Raw genomic sequence first — 16955 nt, 5'->3', positions numbered from 1 at the left:
CCCTCCTACTACTTCTGTGCCCATGTATTTTGTCTTCCCTTCTGCTGCCACAGATGAGCGGCCCGTGGTCTCATCTGGAACCAGGTCCTCCATGTGCACACCACGTCTCATCCCTTCCTGCCTCTAGTAGGAATGGTTAAACCCTTCTTTTCTCTTTCATGCTGTTTATTTTTCCTTCTTTTCAGCAGAAATTTTTTAAAGATTTCATTTATGTATCCCAGAGACAGAGAGAGAGAGCATGAGGAAGTGCAGAGGGAGAGGGACAAGCAGACTCTGTGCTGAGCACAGAGCCCAATGCGGGGCTCAATCTCAGGATCCTGAGATCATGACCTGAGCTGAAAGCAAGAGTCGGATGCTTAACTGACTAAGCCACTCAGGTGTCCCTTTCCTGCATATTCTTATTAGCATATGATTATGCCTTAATTTCTATCTTATAAAAACAACTCTCCCCTGACCCCATTTTTCCTTCCATACACTATACCTTTTCTCTCAGTTCCTTTCCTTTAAAAGGAGTTTTATTAACTGTCTCTAACTCCTCTGATTTTCTTGAATCCACTTCAGTCAGGCTTTCATCCCTACCACTTCGCCAAAACCCACTTGCCAAGGCCACCAATGACCTCCATATTTCTAAGTCCAATGGTCACTTCTCATCTTCATTTTACCTGACTTATCAGCAACATCAGATTAGTTGATCACCTGGAAGCACCTTCTTCACTTGGCTTCTGGTATTCGACACTGGCCATTTTCCTCCTACCTCATTGGTTGTACCTTCCATCTCTTTTGTGTTTTCCTATCCCCTCAACAATCAAAAGCACCATGGTTCAGTATTTGGGCCACTGTCCTTCTCTATTCTCAGCTCCTTATATGCAACCTACACATTGATGGATAGCAAAAATTTATCCCTAAGTCACTCCGATAAATAGCAAATATTTATTCCTAAACTGCTCTGATAAGCATGAAAAACATAACATGCCTAATACTGAGCTTCTGAAATCTTCCCACAGTCTTCCCCATTCACAAAATAGCAATTATATTCTCATCTTTGCTAAAGGCAAAAACCTACAATCCACCATGCCTCTTCATTCCCCATACCCAATAGGTCAGCAAATCCCACTGGCTTTATTTGCACCCGGTCTCAACTGACACTGCTACCACCCTGGTCCAAGCTGCTGTCTTTCCCATGATTACTGTAATAGCCACCTAACAGGTCTCCCTGTTTCTTTCTTCGCCTCCTACAGATTCTTCTCAACACAGCAGCTAAAGTAATCCTTTGAAGATCTATGTCGGATCACATCTTTCCTCTTGCACCAGATTTGATGCTGGCCTCTCATCTTACTTGAAATAAAAGCCAAAGACCTTAAAATGGATGCATGGTCCTACATTCTCTGGCCCTTTATCTCCACCTCAACATCTCCTACAGCTCTATGCCTTGCTCATTTTGCTCCATTCACTATGGATTTGGGTACTTTTTGTGCTGACTGTTCTTATGCTCTTCTCCTAAGAATCTGTAAGGCTCATTCCCTCACCTGCCTCAGATCTTTGCTCCAACAGACTTCTACCCAGTGAAGTCTTCTCAAACCACTTCATTTAAAATGCACAACCGACTATCTTCCTCCACTGTGAATTTCTCCATTGCATTGGACATCACTTGAATGCCTTGTATTTCTAATTTGTCAGTTCATAACAAAGATGAACTGAGTTCCTACCGTGTGCCAGACTTTGTCCTAATTGCTGATAATACGCATGAAAATAAAACAGACAAAAATCCCTATCTTTTGAAACTTACATCACATTGGAGATGACAGCATAAACTGGGTAAGTCAGTAAAATATATGTTAAGTAGTGACAAAGGTAGGGGCGCCTGGCTGGCTCGGTCAGTGGAGCCCGGGGCTCTTGATCTCCGGGATGTGAGTTTGAGCCCCATGTTGGGTGTGGAGATTATTAAGAAAAAAAAATAAATAAATTATTAAAAAAATAGTGACAAAGCTAAAGGAGAAAACAGAAGAGGAAAGAATATATTTCTCTCTCCCTTCCGTAGAATGTAAGCTTCTTGAGGATAAGATCGGTCTTCCTTCCATGCTGTGTCTTCTGTGATCACAGTGCCCAGTATACAGTAGGTATTTAACTCATATTTTCTAAATGAAATACAAGGCAGCTACTCAGTTACTGGGCACATTTCCTACTTCTTAACAGTAATACCAAATAAGAAAACAGTATCAGCCAGCTTACGATTCAACGGATAACTGGCGCTCATCTTTGGGAGCATGCCTTCCAATTCCTTAAGCGCATTTTTCTTGTTTTTTTAATCTTTGCGGTAAGCGCTATGCACTGGCTCAAAAAAAGGGTCAGTAAGTGTTTACGGATTGCGTGCTTTTTTACTCCCAGCTAAGTCAACCAAAGGATCACCGCAGCGGTTCCGGTGAAACCCGTGACCCGAGCGGTTCAGAGTGGCCGGGATCAAAGGTGAGAACCGCTGTGAGCGCCCATACAAGCTGGGTAGGGAAAGGCAGTGCACTGACCTCTCTGCTGGAAAAGAAGAGGGATGTGCCAAGCGTGCAAGCTTCCGCGACCCGGCTGCAGGTAAGAGACAAGAGCGGTACCCGAATCTCCCGCTTCCTGCAGCCTGCACTGCCGCTCCGGCGACCCTCCCAGAGCCCGCACTGCGCAAGCGCTCAGAACTCCAGGCCGGGCGGGGCGGGAGCCGCCGGGTGCACGTGACTGCCGGACCACGTGACCCGCGTCGCCCCGACCTTTTCCGCTCCCTAGTGCCTGGGACCTCCCGGTCCCTGCTTGCTTCCGCCTCCGCCCGCTTCCTTATTCCGCTGCTCTCGTCGCCCTCCGCTGTCCCCGCCCTCGTCCCCGGAAGGTCTCCTCGTCCTCCCGCCGGCCGTTGTTTGTCTCTTCCACGGGAACCAAATAAAGTTTTTTCATTCAAACGCATTTTTTTTTAACCCATGCCCCTCCCTTTCTCAGCTCCTCCTCGGCGCCGGAACCTCCTCTCTCCCTGCAGTGGATGCGACGCGAGCGTCGGCGCCGGCTCGGCGGCGGTGATGGCTGGGCCTCCGGCGTCTCTCTCGGGACAGGACGAAGGGTTCGTGTCGCTTTCCTCGCCCAGTCCCTCCGCTGCTCTTCCTCCTCCCGGCTTCTGCGGAAAGCCGGGCCTCGTCGGGAACCTCTGGGTAGCCATTAGGGGAGTTGTGGTGGGTCGGGGGCGCCCGGTCCCGCGCGCGTCGGCTCGGCCTCCTTCTACGCGCGGGGTGCGAGGCGGCCCGGGGCAGGGGGCGAGCCTGCTGGCTGCGGCTGCCCGCCGGGCTCCGGGCTGCGGACTCGGATCGGCTTCCAGCCTTCTCCCTGACTGCTGGGAGCGGACTGTGCACCCCGCCGAAATCCTCCGGGCACCCGGCTTCTCTCTACGGTCCTTGTTCAGGCCTCTTAGTAGGCTTATGTTATAATTTACGTCGAACAGTTAACTTGTCTTTCAAGTGATCCGATGCTGCTGTTTTTGTTTTACTCATGACCGTCCTGAGAGTTTATGCCTCCTCTATCCCCTTTCAGGGTGTTAACGTTGACATAGCCACACACACATATATACATATATATTCATTCATTCATTCGCACGCACTTTTGGAGGGCTAAATTTTTCTGCAAAAGTTAGGAATCTCAGATTTATCGAGAAATATGTTTCTTCCTATTGCCGTTGAGATTAATTCGTGATCTATCAATGCCTGCGGCTTTTCGCTTTTTACGCGTCATGTCACAGATTTCTAGATAAAAGTTGTGGACGACCATAAGAAATATTTATTTATTTGTATAAATTGAATGGCCAAATTTATATTTGAGATATGTCTTGCAAAATATTGCAAAAAAAAAACAAACACGTAGAGGAAATTGACCTTAACGGGAGTAGATTGAGGCTGGAGGGGCACCAATGGCCCAGAATTTGAGCAGGCACTTCTTCAGTCATGCAAAATAAAAGGGAGTGTGTGGAACCTTAAATTTTGAGCTCTAGGTTCCTCTGGCTCTACCTTAGTCCTGACCTTGGTCTTTACCCCCACAAATGCGGGTCTTTGAGGAAACTCTTGAGGACATTTAGTACTGTTGACCCTTACACAAGGTGGGGGTGGATTGAGGTTAAGGGCTCTGACCCCCTTCCTTACCTCTTCTTTGGAAAATCTGCATGTAACTTCTGACTCCCCCAAAACTTAACTACTGTACTTTGTCTCTGGTGATCTGAAGATATAAATGAACTGATCAGCTAAGTTTTGTGCTCTAAAAATGCACAGAATTTCATTACTTCCTGAAGTCTTTTTTCTAACTGAATCATGCATTTGCTTAAAAATTAATTATATATAAAATGATAATTTGTAAATCTTGGTTTTTGTAGGCCTAAAATCCAGAGTACCTTAAATTTTTTTTTTTTTTTTTAATTCAAGTATGCTCGAGTTTTTCCTCCAACTTTTTTCATTCTTTGACACTTCTAGAAAGTCTCCTGATTCTTTGTTCTTTGGTTGGGAGAGTGTGATGGTGACATGCCTTAATTTTGTTTGAGGGTGGAGTAGGATGGATGGAGTCATTGTGCAGGTAGAGAATGCAGGAGGGAAGACCTTTGAAGAGAATTAAAATTGGCTAAGAATATAGACTAAGAGAAAAGAGAAAAGCAGGTTTATAAATATCTTTCATTCTTGATGTTCTAGCACATTAGAGGCTTTCACACAGTGTTACATCCGTTGCCTCATTCGTCTAAGTATGTGAAGTCACTTAGTAAGTAATAAACCCAGAACAAGCGCCTGTTTGAATTTTAGTATAAATTCTTTGATCCTGATTTCTTTTTTGGATAAATCCTTTTTCTGTCCTATCACATTATTAAGTTAGTTTCTGATTCAAGAAAATAAAAGGAAGAGAATGGGAAAGATAAGAATCATGGAACAGTCTGAAAGGAAGTGAATGGGAGAGATAATCATGGAACAGTCTCAAGGGGAGAATCTGGGATTTGAAGCACAAAGAACGTTTAGCTTTCATGACATGTAACACCAGAGAAGTTCTCGGATTTTCCTGTCTTGATATAGTAGTCGAACAATGGTGGCTTACTTTATAATGCTTGTATGAAAAGGAATTTTAATTCAAATGAAACTGGAAGATGGCCAATCTGCTGGTATTAACGCTAAGTAATATACTGTGTATGTGACTCTCTTTTCTAGATCGTTTGCATATCTTACAATTAAAGACAGAATACCACAGATCTTAACCAAGGCTATTGATACATTGCATCGACATAAAAGTGAATTTTTTGAGAAACATGGAGAGGTAATATTGTGTTTTCACCTTAATTTTTTGTTAACTCTTTAACAGAAACACAATAGCAGTTTTCTGTCTTTGGGTTTTTTGTTACTATTTTTTTTTTTGTATTATGTTATGTTAATCACCATTATATGTTAAAAGAAAAAAAAGAAGATGTTGTTTTCCGTCTTTGGTAAGGATCATTCCTCCCTCCTTGGAGAACTCTGGTTCCTTAGAAGAAACTTAAACAAAAAAGGCAGAATAGATAAGACAGGATAATGTGTGTGTTCTTTGATTTTCAATTTAACAATTCTGAATTTCAATGTTTATGATTTGTAAAAGACATAAAATGTAGCTTTGAAATCTAGTATTTTTTTCTTTCTTTAGGACCTTAAAAATGTGTTATCCTAGAGGACTTATTCCTGTATGAATTAACTGTTTACATATATAAATTATATATTTAAATACAGATTATTCACATATTTTTAAGTATTTAAAAAATTTTTCATGTTTCTGCAGAAAGGCACAGAAGCCGAAAAGAAAGCAATTTCTCTTCTTTCTAAATTACGAAATGAATTGCAAACAGATAAACCAATAATCCCCTTTGTTGAGAAGTTTGTTGATACTGACATATGGAATCAGTACATAGAGTATCAGCAGAGTCTTTTAAATGAAAATGATGGAAAACCCAGGTGGTTTTACTCACCTTGGTTGTTTGTAGAATGCTACATGTATCGTAGAATTCATGAAGCAGTTATCCAGAGGTAAGTAAACATTTAGATAAGTAAATGTTTAGATGACTTAATGCTTTTTTGAAATTATAAAATGATAAGATTAAAAATAAAAACCAGTGGAAGCTAGAATTCCATTCAATAGATATTAATGGCAGTATTGGATGTTTCTGCAGATGTTACTGGTACGAGATTCTTGGCAATTACAACCCAGTTGCCCAGAATAGATGGAAGATAAAATATCTGAGGGTGCCTGGTTGGCTCAGTCAGTAGAGCATGCGACTCTTGATCTCAGGGTTGTGAGTTCCAACCCCACGTTCGGTATAGAAATTATTAAAAATGAAATATGAAAAAAGATACAATATCTGAAGTGGGAACTAGTTAAAAATTCTTAGGAAGGCTTTTAGAGTAAAACAAATTGTATTGAGCAAAAAATGTTAATTATTTGAAAAAATTATTTTGGTAAAACAAGACAGGATAAAGCATGTTTTGTTTATAAAAATAGATAATATGCCAGTTAATTTGGGATGAGGAGTCAACAGAACAGTGAATCACTACAGTGTTTTTTGCACTATCTTAATTTTTAGCTCTTTTTTTTAATGGCTAGAGACAGATTTTAAAAGTTAAATACATATCAAAATCACTTTTTATAAGCTTATTTATACTAATTTAATTTTTCCTAGGAAAAATCTGATACAGAACTGATTTAGAGAGCAGAAGAAAATGTAATGTGGATCATCCTTTTAGGTCACTGGTTACAAAAATACAGGTTTGCTAAATAAGAGGAATTCTTTGGTATCTGTCCCTAAGCATAGGAAAGAATAATTAAAAGCAATTGATCAAACCAGCACTAATAGTAAAATAAAAAAATTATTTGGGGAAACAATTTGAGTGTATTCATTAGCTTTTTCTGTCTTAATCTTTAGAAATTATTTTTTAATTAAAAATGTTTTTTAAGATTTTATTAATTTAATTTTGGAGAGAAACAGCACAAGTGTGAGGGGCAGAGGGAGAGGGAGAGAGAGAGAATCTCGAGCAGACGCCGTGCTCAGCACGGGCCCAACACGGGGCTTGATCCCAGGGTCCTGGGATCATGACCTGAGCTGAAACTAAGAGTCAGATACTCAACTGACTGCGCCGCCCAGGCGCCCCTAGAAATTATTTTTTAAAGTCGCAACTTGTTGTTCTTGCTGAATAAGTGTATTTAATTAAATTAATTATGTCTCATCCTGCACCCACTGCTGAATAAATGTATTTTAGAATTTTTGCTCTAAAAGCAAAATAAACTATTAAATATCTAGCGCATTGGCCTGGCACATGGGAAGCACCTAAGCAAGACGATAGCCAATACTAAGAACTGTCATGTATTGAACAACAGCTATGTTCCAGTTACTTTGCAGCCCAGTGAAGTGCAGGTATTATTATGGTTTTGGTTGGGGAAATGGAGGTCCAATGCTGTTGATAAGTTGCCCAGGGTTAACATGGCTAGGAAATGGTATAGCCAGTACTTGACCCTGGTCTATGTAAGTCAGCTTAGAGCCCTCATTAAACCATCTTTTTCCAAGTAGTAGATTTGGATCTCTGTCAAGGACTAAGGAGAGTCTGAAATTCTGGGTGATGGTTTCATAATTCTGGAAAACATCCATGGTATGAGCCAAAGCTGCTGAAGTATTGAAACACGGGGTGGCTCTGCACGGGGCTGGGGGAGTTTGGAAGTTAGAAAGGTAAAAGGAATATGTTTCTGAGTTTGATTTTAGAGGTAGATCGGGTTCAGAATTTAAAAAAACTAGGGTAGAAGTTTACAAACCTGGCTACACATTTATAACCCAGTTAGGGGAGACTTTTTTTGTTGTTGTTGTTTTTTAACATACAGGGTTTGAAATCATTCTTTAAAATAAACACTGATGGTTTAATTTGTATGCGGTGGGACCTGGGCAGCAGTTTTTCTTTCCACGCCTCAGGGAGATTCTGCACGTCCTGGATTGATACCTACGGGTTCGGGAACAGCTTGTTAAAAGGGGTCGAGGCAAAATTTAGCTTTAAGTTGCAGGAACAAGAATGTTAAGTCAGTCATAGATGTAGAACTCTCCTCAGGTGATCTCTGTGGCAGACACTCAAAGTCAGGCAATTTGTATCAGAACTCAGGTGTTAGGTCAGTGTAAGGAAGAAATACCTTACAGTAGACTAGTACTGAAAGTTTTTAAATGTCCAGTTCGGAGGAGGAATTCCTGCCCTGGGCCAGTGATAACTCCATTGACCAAAGAAGGGTTTTTACTTTTCTAGGATCCCAAAGCACACATTATCTTTAAGACATGTTTATGTTGATTTTGTCCCTTATACTGAAACATACTTACAATTTTCTTTGTCAAGATGTATGTTTTAGGGGTGCCTGGGTTGCTCAGTTGTTAAGCGTCTGCCTTCGGCTCAGGTCATGGTCCCAGGGTCCTGGGATCAAGCCCCACATCGGGCTCCCTGCTCAGCGGGAAGCCTGCTTCTCCCTCTCCCACTCCCCCTGGTGTTCCCTCTCTTGCTGTGTCTCTCTGTCAAATAAATAAAATCTTAAAAAAAAAAAAGAGGTATGTTTTAGTTTGTATCAGAGTTAAATAGTTGAGTAATCTAAATTAAGACTCAAAATGTCAGTCATATGCAAAATTTAAATAAGTAAATATACTTCAGATATTGAAAAATGAAAGTATGGAGAAAATAGACATTTTAAAGCTTTTATTAAAGTGTAATATACATCCAGAACATATCTTAAGTGTTCAACAATCTTTACCAGAAGATGCTTATGTCCCAAGCACGCAGATCAAGAGGCAGAACCTTAGTAGGCCCCAAAGAAGCCTTGCATATGGCCCCTGCCATTCCTGCCCCTCAAGGGTAGCACTATCCTGACCTGCGTTAGTTTTGCCTGTTTCTAAACTGCATTTAAATGAAATTGTATTGGATATAATTTTGTGTCTGGCTTTTTTCACTCAGCGTTATGTTGGCGAGATTCATCCGTATTGTTGCATATAAATGTAAATCATCTTCATTGCTATATCGTATTGTGTTATATGAATATATCACAGTCTGTTTATTCTATTGTTGATGAATATTTGAGTAGTTCCCAGTTTGGGGTTATTATGAAGAATGCTGCTACCAACCTTCGAACACATGTTTTTGTTGAGCAGGCGCATGTATTTCTTTTGGGTGTATATCTAGGAGTGAACCCCCGGGTCATAGTTTGTGCACATATATAGCTTTAGTAGATTCTAAAATAGCAAACATTTTTAAAATTGGAAATCATATATAAGTATATGAGTTTACCCTTAAATACAAGGAGTTACCCTTAAAAATCATTCTTAACTCAAGGTATGGCTTTAGTGATTTATTAATAAAACATTAGAACAAGGATTGGCGAACTTTCCCTGTAAAGGGTGGGATGGTAAACATTTTAGGCTGTGGGGGCCACATGGTCTTTGTTGCAGCTAGTTGGCTGTGTCCTTGCGATGCAGAGCAGCCACAGATGATACGGAAATGACCAAGTGTGGCTATGCTCCAGTAAAACGGTATTTATGGACACTGAAATTTGAATTTCATGTTTCATAAAATACTCTTTCAACCACACAGAAGTATAAAAATCATTCTTAGCTTACAGGTCATACAAAACAGGTGGTGGGCCACATGGGGTCTGCAAGCTGCAGTTTGCTCACCCCTGCACTTGAACCTGTGCATCCAAATAATTATCTTTTAAGTCACCTTGAAAGACTGATTTATTCTAGCAGGCTGCCACTGCTAAAGATGTCTTTTAACTCCTTGGAGCCTCTTTCAGAGCCAGTGTACAGCCTAAAAAAGAAATTAGTCTTGCTATTTTTTAGTCCTTCTTCATTTTTGATTAAAAAAAAAAATCTAGGGATGCCTGGGTGGCTCAGTCGGTTAGGCGGCTGCCTTCGGCCCGGGTCGTGATCCCAGGGTCCTGGGATCGAGTCCCACATTGGGCTCCTTGCTCAGCGGGGAGCCTGCTTCTCCCTCTCTCTCCCTCTACTTGTGCTCTCTCTGTCAAATAAATAAAATCTTAAAAAAAAAAATCTATTACTCCCATTTCATTTACACACGTCATTCTAGTGAAATTGCTCTGAGTGACTTTTGGCTCCAAATAAACTCCAAGGGATAGAGATGTGCTATCACTGATAGGACCTTCAATAATGTGCCACAAGTTCTAAAGAAAATTCCAAAAGTGCTTTGAACAATGGCAGCATCCTTGGAATGAGGGTGTAGCTTCCCAGGGAGACTGGAAGGAGACAGCAATCATGCGGATGTATAAATTCTGGTATGTATTTTTTTAAGTCAGTCCCACATCAGTCACATTGTTTTTATCCTAAGGTAGATGACCCGTGGAAAAAGTTGCTAATTTAGAAGATCAGATGATCTGAATGTCTTTTGTGTTTGGTTCTTAAAGTCCATGATGTTCTTATTTATATTTTGCTCGTTATGTTGTTCTTAGGCCAGTATTAATATTATTTGATCTCTCTTTGGACGGCATAAAGCCCTGACACATATCACCATTGGTCAAAACCAGAAAACTACATACATGTGGTCAAAATTTGTTATAATAAAATTTACGTTAATATTTTATGATTTCTCTCAAGTGGTTGTTGGGTTCCCATAGTACTCTGTGTTTGACTCTGTTGGTAATTACTATATTGTGTGCAAATATTGATATACATAGGTTTGTTTCATGGGACCCTGCCACATTTAGCACCCAAAAAAATGTTTGTTAAACTAAAGCAATTATCTTGAAATATTGTTTCTTTCTACTTTTGCTCTGGAAACCCTAACTGGGTAATGATTATGGCTATATCACTATAATTATTTCAAATTCCAGTAAAATATTTGATTAGGGAACTTAGTTAACTAAAATGAGTTTGGGTATTTATTTTTGTGTAATTTGATCAAATTGATTTATTTTGTGTAATTTGATAATTATTCATTTTTCTGTAACTTGATTTATGTTTCATACAGTATCTATTACCAGTAAGTTTTGAGATTAGAAGGTTCTACTCTCTTTCCTTTAAAGAACTGCAATTACCCAAATGTTAAAAAAAAAAAGGTACAGAGTTATATAAATGTTTCTTCTATATGTTTTTCTCCTCCTGTAGTCCACCAATTGATGACTTTGATGTATTTAAAGAATCAAAAGACCAAAATTTCTTTGAGTCGCAGGAATCCATCATTGCTTTGTGTACTCATCTACAAGAGGTGGTAACAGCCATCAGAGACCTAGATGAAAGTCAGCTGAAAGATGAATTTTTCAAACTTCTTCAGGTAAATGTGATAATTGGTCTCCTGAGTATGTTTGTGTGTTTAAACGGTTAAAAAATAAAGTGGCATTGACTTAACAACAAAGCACGTGTATATATTGTCATTTAACTTATAATTGATTATTTTTTATCATTTTAGTAATGGTGTTATTCAAGAGCTGAAAATCCACTTAATCTCCGAAAATGAGTTTTGAAATCTCTTCAGCTGGAGGTGATTTTTAGTGGCACAGGAGTCCTCTGGCTACATAGCCTCTGTCATTCTTGAGAGAATACTCCACAGTCATTTGGTCGGCCTAGCCTTACTCAGACTTAGATGCTGGTTTTGTCCCTTATTTGTTGCTGGACCTGAGGGAGGTTACTTAATCTCTCTGTTAAGTGAGGATGGCACTGTATACGTTGTCCTTTGACGTGAGAATGAAAGTAGATTCAGTTGTGTCAGCGTGGAGCACCAGCCTGCTGTTATCATCAGGTGAAAACATCAGGTGGTCAGTGGCCTCTTTAACATGGTTTTATTGCATTTTTTCATCAGTCTTGCATTAAGTTTAGTTTTCAATTCTCATTCGAACACATCCTTAAGATGTGTTATAAGAACTGTTTGAAGATGTGGGGTTTTACACAACAGTATCCCCAGCCCTCATCTCCCAGAAAAAGTTAGAAACATTTCCAGAAAGATGCTATTAGGAGCCATGAAGAGAGAGCAGGGCAGGGCGATGGGGATGTCAGGGGAGATGCAGGGGTGCAGTTTTAAGTGGGGCTGCCAGGGAAGGGCCTCAGAAAGTGTCAGGGAAAGAGGCAAAGCAGGCGAGGGAGTGGGTCACATGCAGGTCTGGGAGTGTTCCTGCCAGGGTACCTGAGGTGGGGGACTGGCAGGCGTGTGAGAGAAACTGCATGGGGATCCCGCAGGAAATGGGTGAGGTGAGGGGCCTGGAAGGGCCACGGAGGCCTAAGCAAAGGTAAGATTTCCATTTGTACTCACATTGCCACCACTGGGGAGCTATTAGAGCGTTTTCATCAGAGGAGTAACAAGGATGGACTTGTTTCAAGGATTACTTCTCAGGACACACTGAAGGGGTACAAGGCTAGACATTGGGGAAGTCTGTTATTAACATGACTCAGGGAGGGATGACTGGACCAAGAAGAGGTGTTAAAATTTGTCGCCAGTATTGTGGAAATACTTTGAAAGTAGAGACTGCAGAATCCTGATAAAACTTTGAGGGCAAGCAGAGTAAGCGGCATGATTAAGAGGGGCTTATTTTGAGGCTTATTTTGAGTTTGGAAGAAAAGTTGTCAGGGTATTGTTAAATAATAAGCTTAGTTATTTCCCCCAGTTGGAACTATCCTTTATGCTTAGTTTAGAATTAAAAGAAAAAAGAAAAGCAGTAACATGTCAGTCCTTACCTGTAGCTGGCCCATTGTTTCGGGGGACAGTCTTTGAGTATGTCTTTGTCCCATGAGTATATTAAGTTGTGAAGAAGAAGGAATACCACTCTGTTTTCTGTCATCGAATGTGGCCAAGTAAAGGAGGCAAGAGTTGCCTTCCGTTAGTACTCATGATGACCAGCAGGTTAACTTCCTATAAGAAACCTGAAAGTATATTAGTTTGCAGGGAACGTTGATCTGTTTTTAAAAGCCAGGGAACACCCCCACTGTCCACACAAACATTTCAGCACCTGCTCTGTCAAACTGGATGCTGGGCCTGTGATGGCAGGGAAAACAGACAATCCTTGCTATCGTAGAACTTGTAATCTCAAGGGAATATAGACAAATAATGGCACAACTCAACACGCAATTACAAACTGGAAGGTGGTGTGAGGGAAACGTGCGGGTGGCGGACAGAGACCCTGATGTCAGCTGAGGGGTGCCGTGGCCCACAACGCTGTTTCTGCATCAGATGGACTCTTACTATTTAAGCGTCATACTTAGAAACATCCATTCATCTGTCTTTTTTAAAAAATAATATTCTTAGAATGTGCATTTTCCTCTTATTTTGAATCACCCGAGGTAGAGTCTGTTTTGGCTGATATTTATGGAGTATTGGGTGTGTTACTTAAACGTATTATGTCACCTCTCACAGTAACTCTACAAGGTCAGTGCTGGTATTATGTCATTTTTCCATTGTGGGACCTGAGCCTTAGGGAGCATGTATACTTTACCAATGGCTGTTAACTGGAAATGCTGGGATTTGAACCTACATCTGTCTGATTCTAGAGCCTGTAATCTTAAACATGTAATTTGATTATAGCTTAAAAGGGGGGCTATGTACCATTTTCTATAAAATAAACTTGAAGTATTATTTCAATTTAAAGTGGAGTAATAGATGATTCGATTTGGAGGGGTCTTTAGACATCACGTTGCCCAATTTCTTTATTTTTCAAGTAAGAGACCTAAATCCCAGAGAGTTTGCCTGGTCCTAATGTTATACAACTAGTAAAAGAAACTGAGCAGTTTGGGGAGGAATGTGAGGAGGGAAAAGGGTACTTTTCTCTTGACTTTGGATTTTTAAGTAAACTTTGTAACCTCTTTTTACAGTGTGATCATATTCTAATATCTACAAGATGCAAAATCATTCTGATTTAAGCCATACAGATCATTAACATCATTCAAACCAGTTTTTTAGAAAAATTATCACATAGTGACCAATTAAATGTTTCATTGTCTTAACCCTGTTTATACATCATGATGGAAACACAGTCTTTGCATTATTAGGAAGGTGTAGATCTGATGGATATTTTATACTAAGCATGTTGTAGAAATGAATTTTATGAATTGTTTTAGCAACCTCTCCCCCCACATTTTACACAATAGAGTTTTTGTTGGTTATTCAAAACAAGGGTAAAAGTTTTATACTTTTTCTTTTTCAGATTTCACTGTGGGGGAATAAGTGTGATCTGTCTCTATCAGGCGGGGAAACCAGTTCTCAGAAAACCAACATAATGAGTTCTTTGGAGGAACTAAAACCTTTGATTTTAGTGAATGACATGGAACATCTTTGGTCGCTGCTTAACAACTGCAAGAAAACAAGAGGAAAAGCATCTATTACCAGAGTAGATATTGTTTTGGATAATGCTGGGTTTGAACTTGTTACGGATTTAGTTTTAGCTGACTTTTTGTTGTCCTCTCAACTGGCTACTGAGATCCATTTTTATGGAAAAACTATTCCGTGGTTTGTGTCTGATACTACTATCCGTGACTTTAACTGGTTAATTGAACAAGTGAAAGGGTCTAATCATAAGTGGATGTCCAAGTGTGGGGCTGACTGGGAAACCTATATTAAAGTGGGCAGATGGGTTTACCATGATCATATATTTTGGACTCTGCCTCATGAATTCTGCGTAATGTCTCAGGTTGCTCCTGACTTGTATGCTGAACTACAGAAGGCACATTTAATTTTATTCAAGGGTGATTTGAACTATAGGAAGTTGACAGGCGATAGGAAGTGGGAATTTACTGTTCCATTTCATCAGGCTCTGCGCGGCTTCCATCCTGCCCCTCTCTGCAGCATACGAACCTTAAAAGCTGAGGTTCAGGTTGGGCTGCGGCCGGGGCAGGCTGAACAGTACATAGCCACTGAGCCCAGCTGGCTGACCATTGGCAAGTATGGGGTATTTCAGTTTGATGGTCCACTCTGACTTGCTTTAGGAACTCTTAAGTTGTGTAGAGAGAGATGACAGACACTTCGCGTCCCCAAAAGGAGTGTGTGATTTGAGTCCCATGGCTGCTTTGCCTCAGCTCTGGGGAGCTTGGCTTCTCAGTGTTCATTTCCATACGCTCTGGATGCTTTCTCTTTGGGCATTTTGGCCCGCTACATTGTTTGGGCGATAGATGGATTGAGCTAGTTATAGATATTTATGTTTATGTTGGAATTTTAGTAATTTATTTCAAATTAAATGCATCATTTCAAGTGGTTTTAATGAACTTATTTTTAATTGGTCAGAAAGTAAAATATAAGAATTCTGCTTTTAAAGTTAGTTAACGTTCTTTTAATGCTATGCTGCATGGTATTTAATATTCTAGGAAGCATGGGATTTTATTTAACTTGTTTTGAGGCTCTAGAAATAAGGGCTCTGTGAAGACGAACATCTTAAATGAAATAGGCTTTGAAAAGAGAGGCATTTAGAACTGTGATACTTGAACAATGAAAGTAAAGATTACCTCGTAAGTTAATTCTAAATTTTGTTCTCCTTGAACTTTATTTCATTTTAAATAACCTGTTTAATTTGCACGCATTTGTATTTTGATTGACCTGTGCAATGGATAGCAGGAAACTCAAAATCGAACAGAATGAAACAAATGATATTTGAAGAACTGATAACCCTTTACATTCTATTTGTGATATCCATAACTAACTAAAATATATTATTTTAATACATAAGTGCTTTAAATGAACAGATTTTTAGATTGTTCTGCAGTTTTTAAAAAAAATGCTTTAGATAGAAAAGATTCTTGTGCATTGAGATTGGAGTACTAGGTTAATTTTTTATATACTTACCAATTTTTTGATGACCACTAGATATTAAAGGCTATAAGTTTCAGTCAGTTTATTTTGAAACTGAAATCGGTAATAAACCTGGAAATGTTTTCTTGATGGTATAATAAAATGAATTGTACTGAAAATCTTTTTGGTTTTATTTTCCAGTGGGAGAAAGTCAAGAAGGGAAGATTAAATATGAGGTCTATGTAATAAAGAAACTGGTAATGTATAGTATACATGTTGCCAAAGCAGTTCTTAAATTATGTCACTTATAAATGAGGTTATGGTCTATGTCCTTGCTAAGTGTTTTTAAAAAGTTTTGTAAAATGTTTACACAAAGCTGCACATTTTGAATTTACTTTTATCTACATGTGTTCCTGTTTTAAACATTAAGTTACTAAAATAGTGAGCATATTAGAATTGTTTGTAGATACTTTCTAACATAAGTTAAAACACGATTGTATGTGTATATTGACTTCATAGCCACAGTGTGGGCTATGGTGTAATATATTACATTTTCCAGAGAATGGATCTTTTTTTTTTATCATTTTTTTTCCTTTTAAGATTTTATTTATTTATTTGAGAGAGAAAGAGAGAACACAAGCAGGGGCAGCGGCAGAGGGAAAAGCAGACTCCCCGCTGAGCAGAGAGCTTGACATGGGGCTCCATCCCAGGACCCTGGGATGATGACCTGAGCTGAAAGCAGACGCCCAACCGATTGAGTCACCCAAGTGCTCCGTGTTTTTATCATGTTTTATTAAGAACATGAAATTAGGATTTGTGAAGAAATAGTTCACCCTCTCCTATAAAAGCAAGGACGCAAATGAGCAAGCAAGAAAAGTAGCACTATGGGAGAGGAAGTCGGTTCAAGATGGAATTTTTAAAAAATGCTTAGCAGGGGTAGGACCCACCTGTAGTTTAACTGGTTGACTTTTCTTTTTTTTTAAGATTTTATTTATTTATTTGACAGAGAGAGAGAGAGAGAGCTCAAGTAGGCAGAGTGGCAGGCAGAGGGAGAGGGAGAAGCAGGCTTCCCGCTCGGGAAGCCCGATGTGGGGCTCGATCCCAGGCCCCCAGGATCATGACCTGAGCCGAAGGCAGACGCTTAACTGACTGAGCCACCCAGGCACCCCGACTTTTTTTTTTTTAAGATTTTATTTATTTGAGAGAGTGAGC

General features: G+C 39.8%; 2 protein-coding genes across 3 annotated transcripts in view; one reads left to right on the top strand and one right to left on the bottom strand.

Moving 5' to 3' along the window:
- Window positions 1-2643, bottom strand: part of RMND1 (required for meiotic nuclear division 1 homolog) — a 41143-nt gene extending 38500 nt beyond the window's left edge. Inside the window, exon 1 of the mRNA XM_028103348.2 lies at window positions 2520-2643. The gene's annotated coding sequence lies outside the window, so the exon portion shown is untranslated. The remainder of the gene's footprint in view (window positions 1-2519) is intronic.
- A 204-nt stretch (window positions 2644-2847) lies between these two features.
- Window positions 2848-15929, top strand: DCPH1 (damage control phosphatase 1). Of its 2 annotated transcripts, none has more exons than XM_028103257.2 (5): window positions 2848-3091; window positions 5199-5304; window positions 5797-6041; window positions 11147-11312; window positions 14170-15928. In XM_028103257.2, the coding sequence occupies exons 1-5, from the start codon at window positions 2955-2957 to the stop codon at window positions 14935-14937; spliced, it is 1422 nt and encodes a 473-aa protein (XP_027959058.1). In that variant the 5' UTR covers window positions 2848-2954; the 3' UTR covers window positions 14938-15928. The 2 variants fall into 2 exon arrangements, with proteins under 2 accessions (XP_027959058.1, XP_027959059.1); XM_028103258.2 differs by lacking the exon at window positions 2848-3091 and adding an exon at window positions 3096-3179 and having other exon boundaries at window positions 14170-15929.
- Window positions 15930-16955: the final 1026 nt, after the last annotated feature.

The sequence above is a fragment of the Eumetopias jubatus genome, unplaced genomic scaffold, assembly GCF_037043125.1.
Source record: "Eumetopias jubatus isolate StellerSeaLion01/CBP00866 unplaced genomic scaffold, mEumJub1_p1.0 scaffold_6, whole genome shotgun sequence".
In the NCBI taxonomy this organism is placed as follows: Eukaryota; Metazoa; Chordata; class Mammalia; order Carnivora; family Otariidae; genus Eumetopias; species Eumetopias jubatus.
Note: the sequence above shows the minus strand (reverse complement) of the source record. Positions and strands in the feature narration are given on the sequence as shown.

Bases quoted from the DNA above. Each gene is read 5' to 3' on its own strand.
- DCPH1 (XM_028103257.2), top strand. From the start codon at position 2,955: ATGCCCCTCCCTTTCTCAGCTCCTCCTCGGCGCCGGAACCTCCTCTCT. The intron at 5,305-5,796 runs GTAATATTGTGT...ATGTTTCTGCAG, and splicing joins TTTTTGAGAAACATGGAGAG to AAAGGCACAGAAGCCGAAAA. The intron at 6,042-11,146 runs GTAAGTAAACAT...CTCCTCCTGTAG, and splicing joins CATGAAGCAGTTATCCAGAG to TCCACCAATTGATGACTTTG.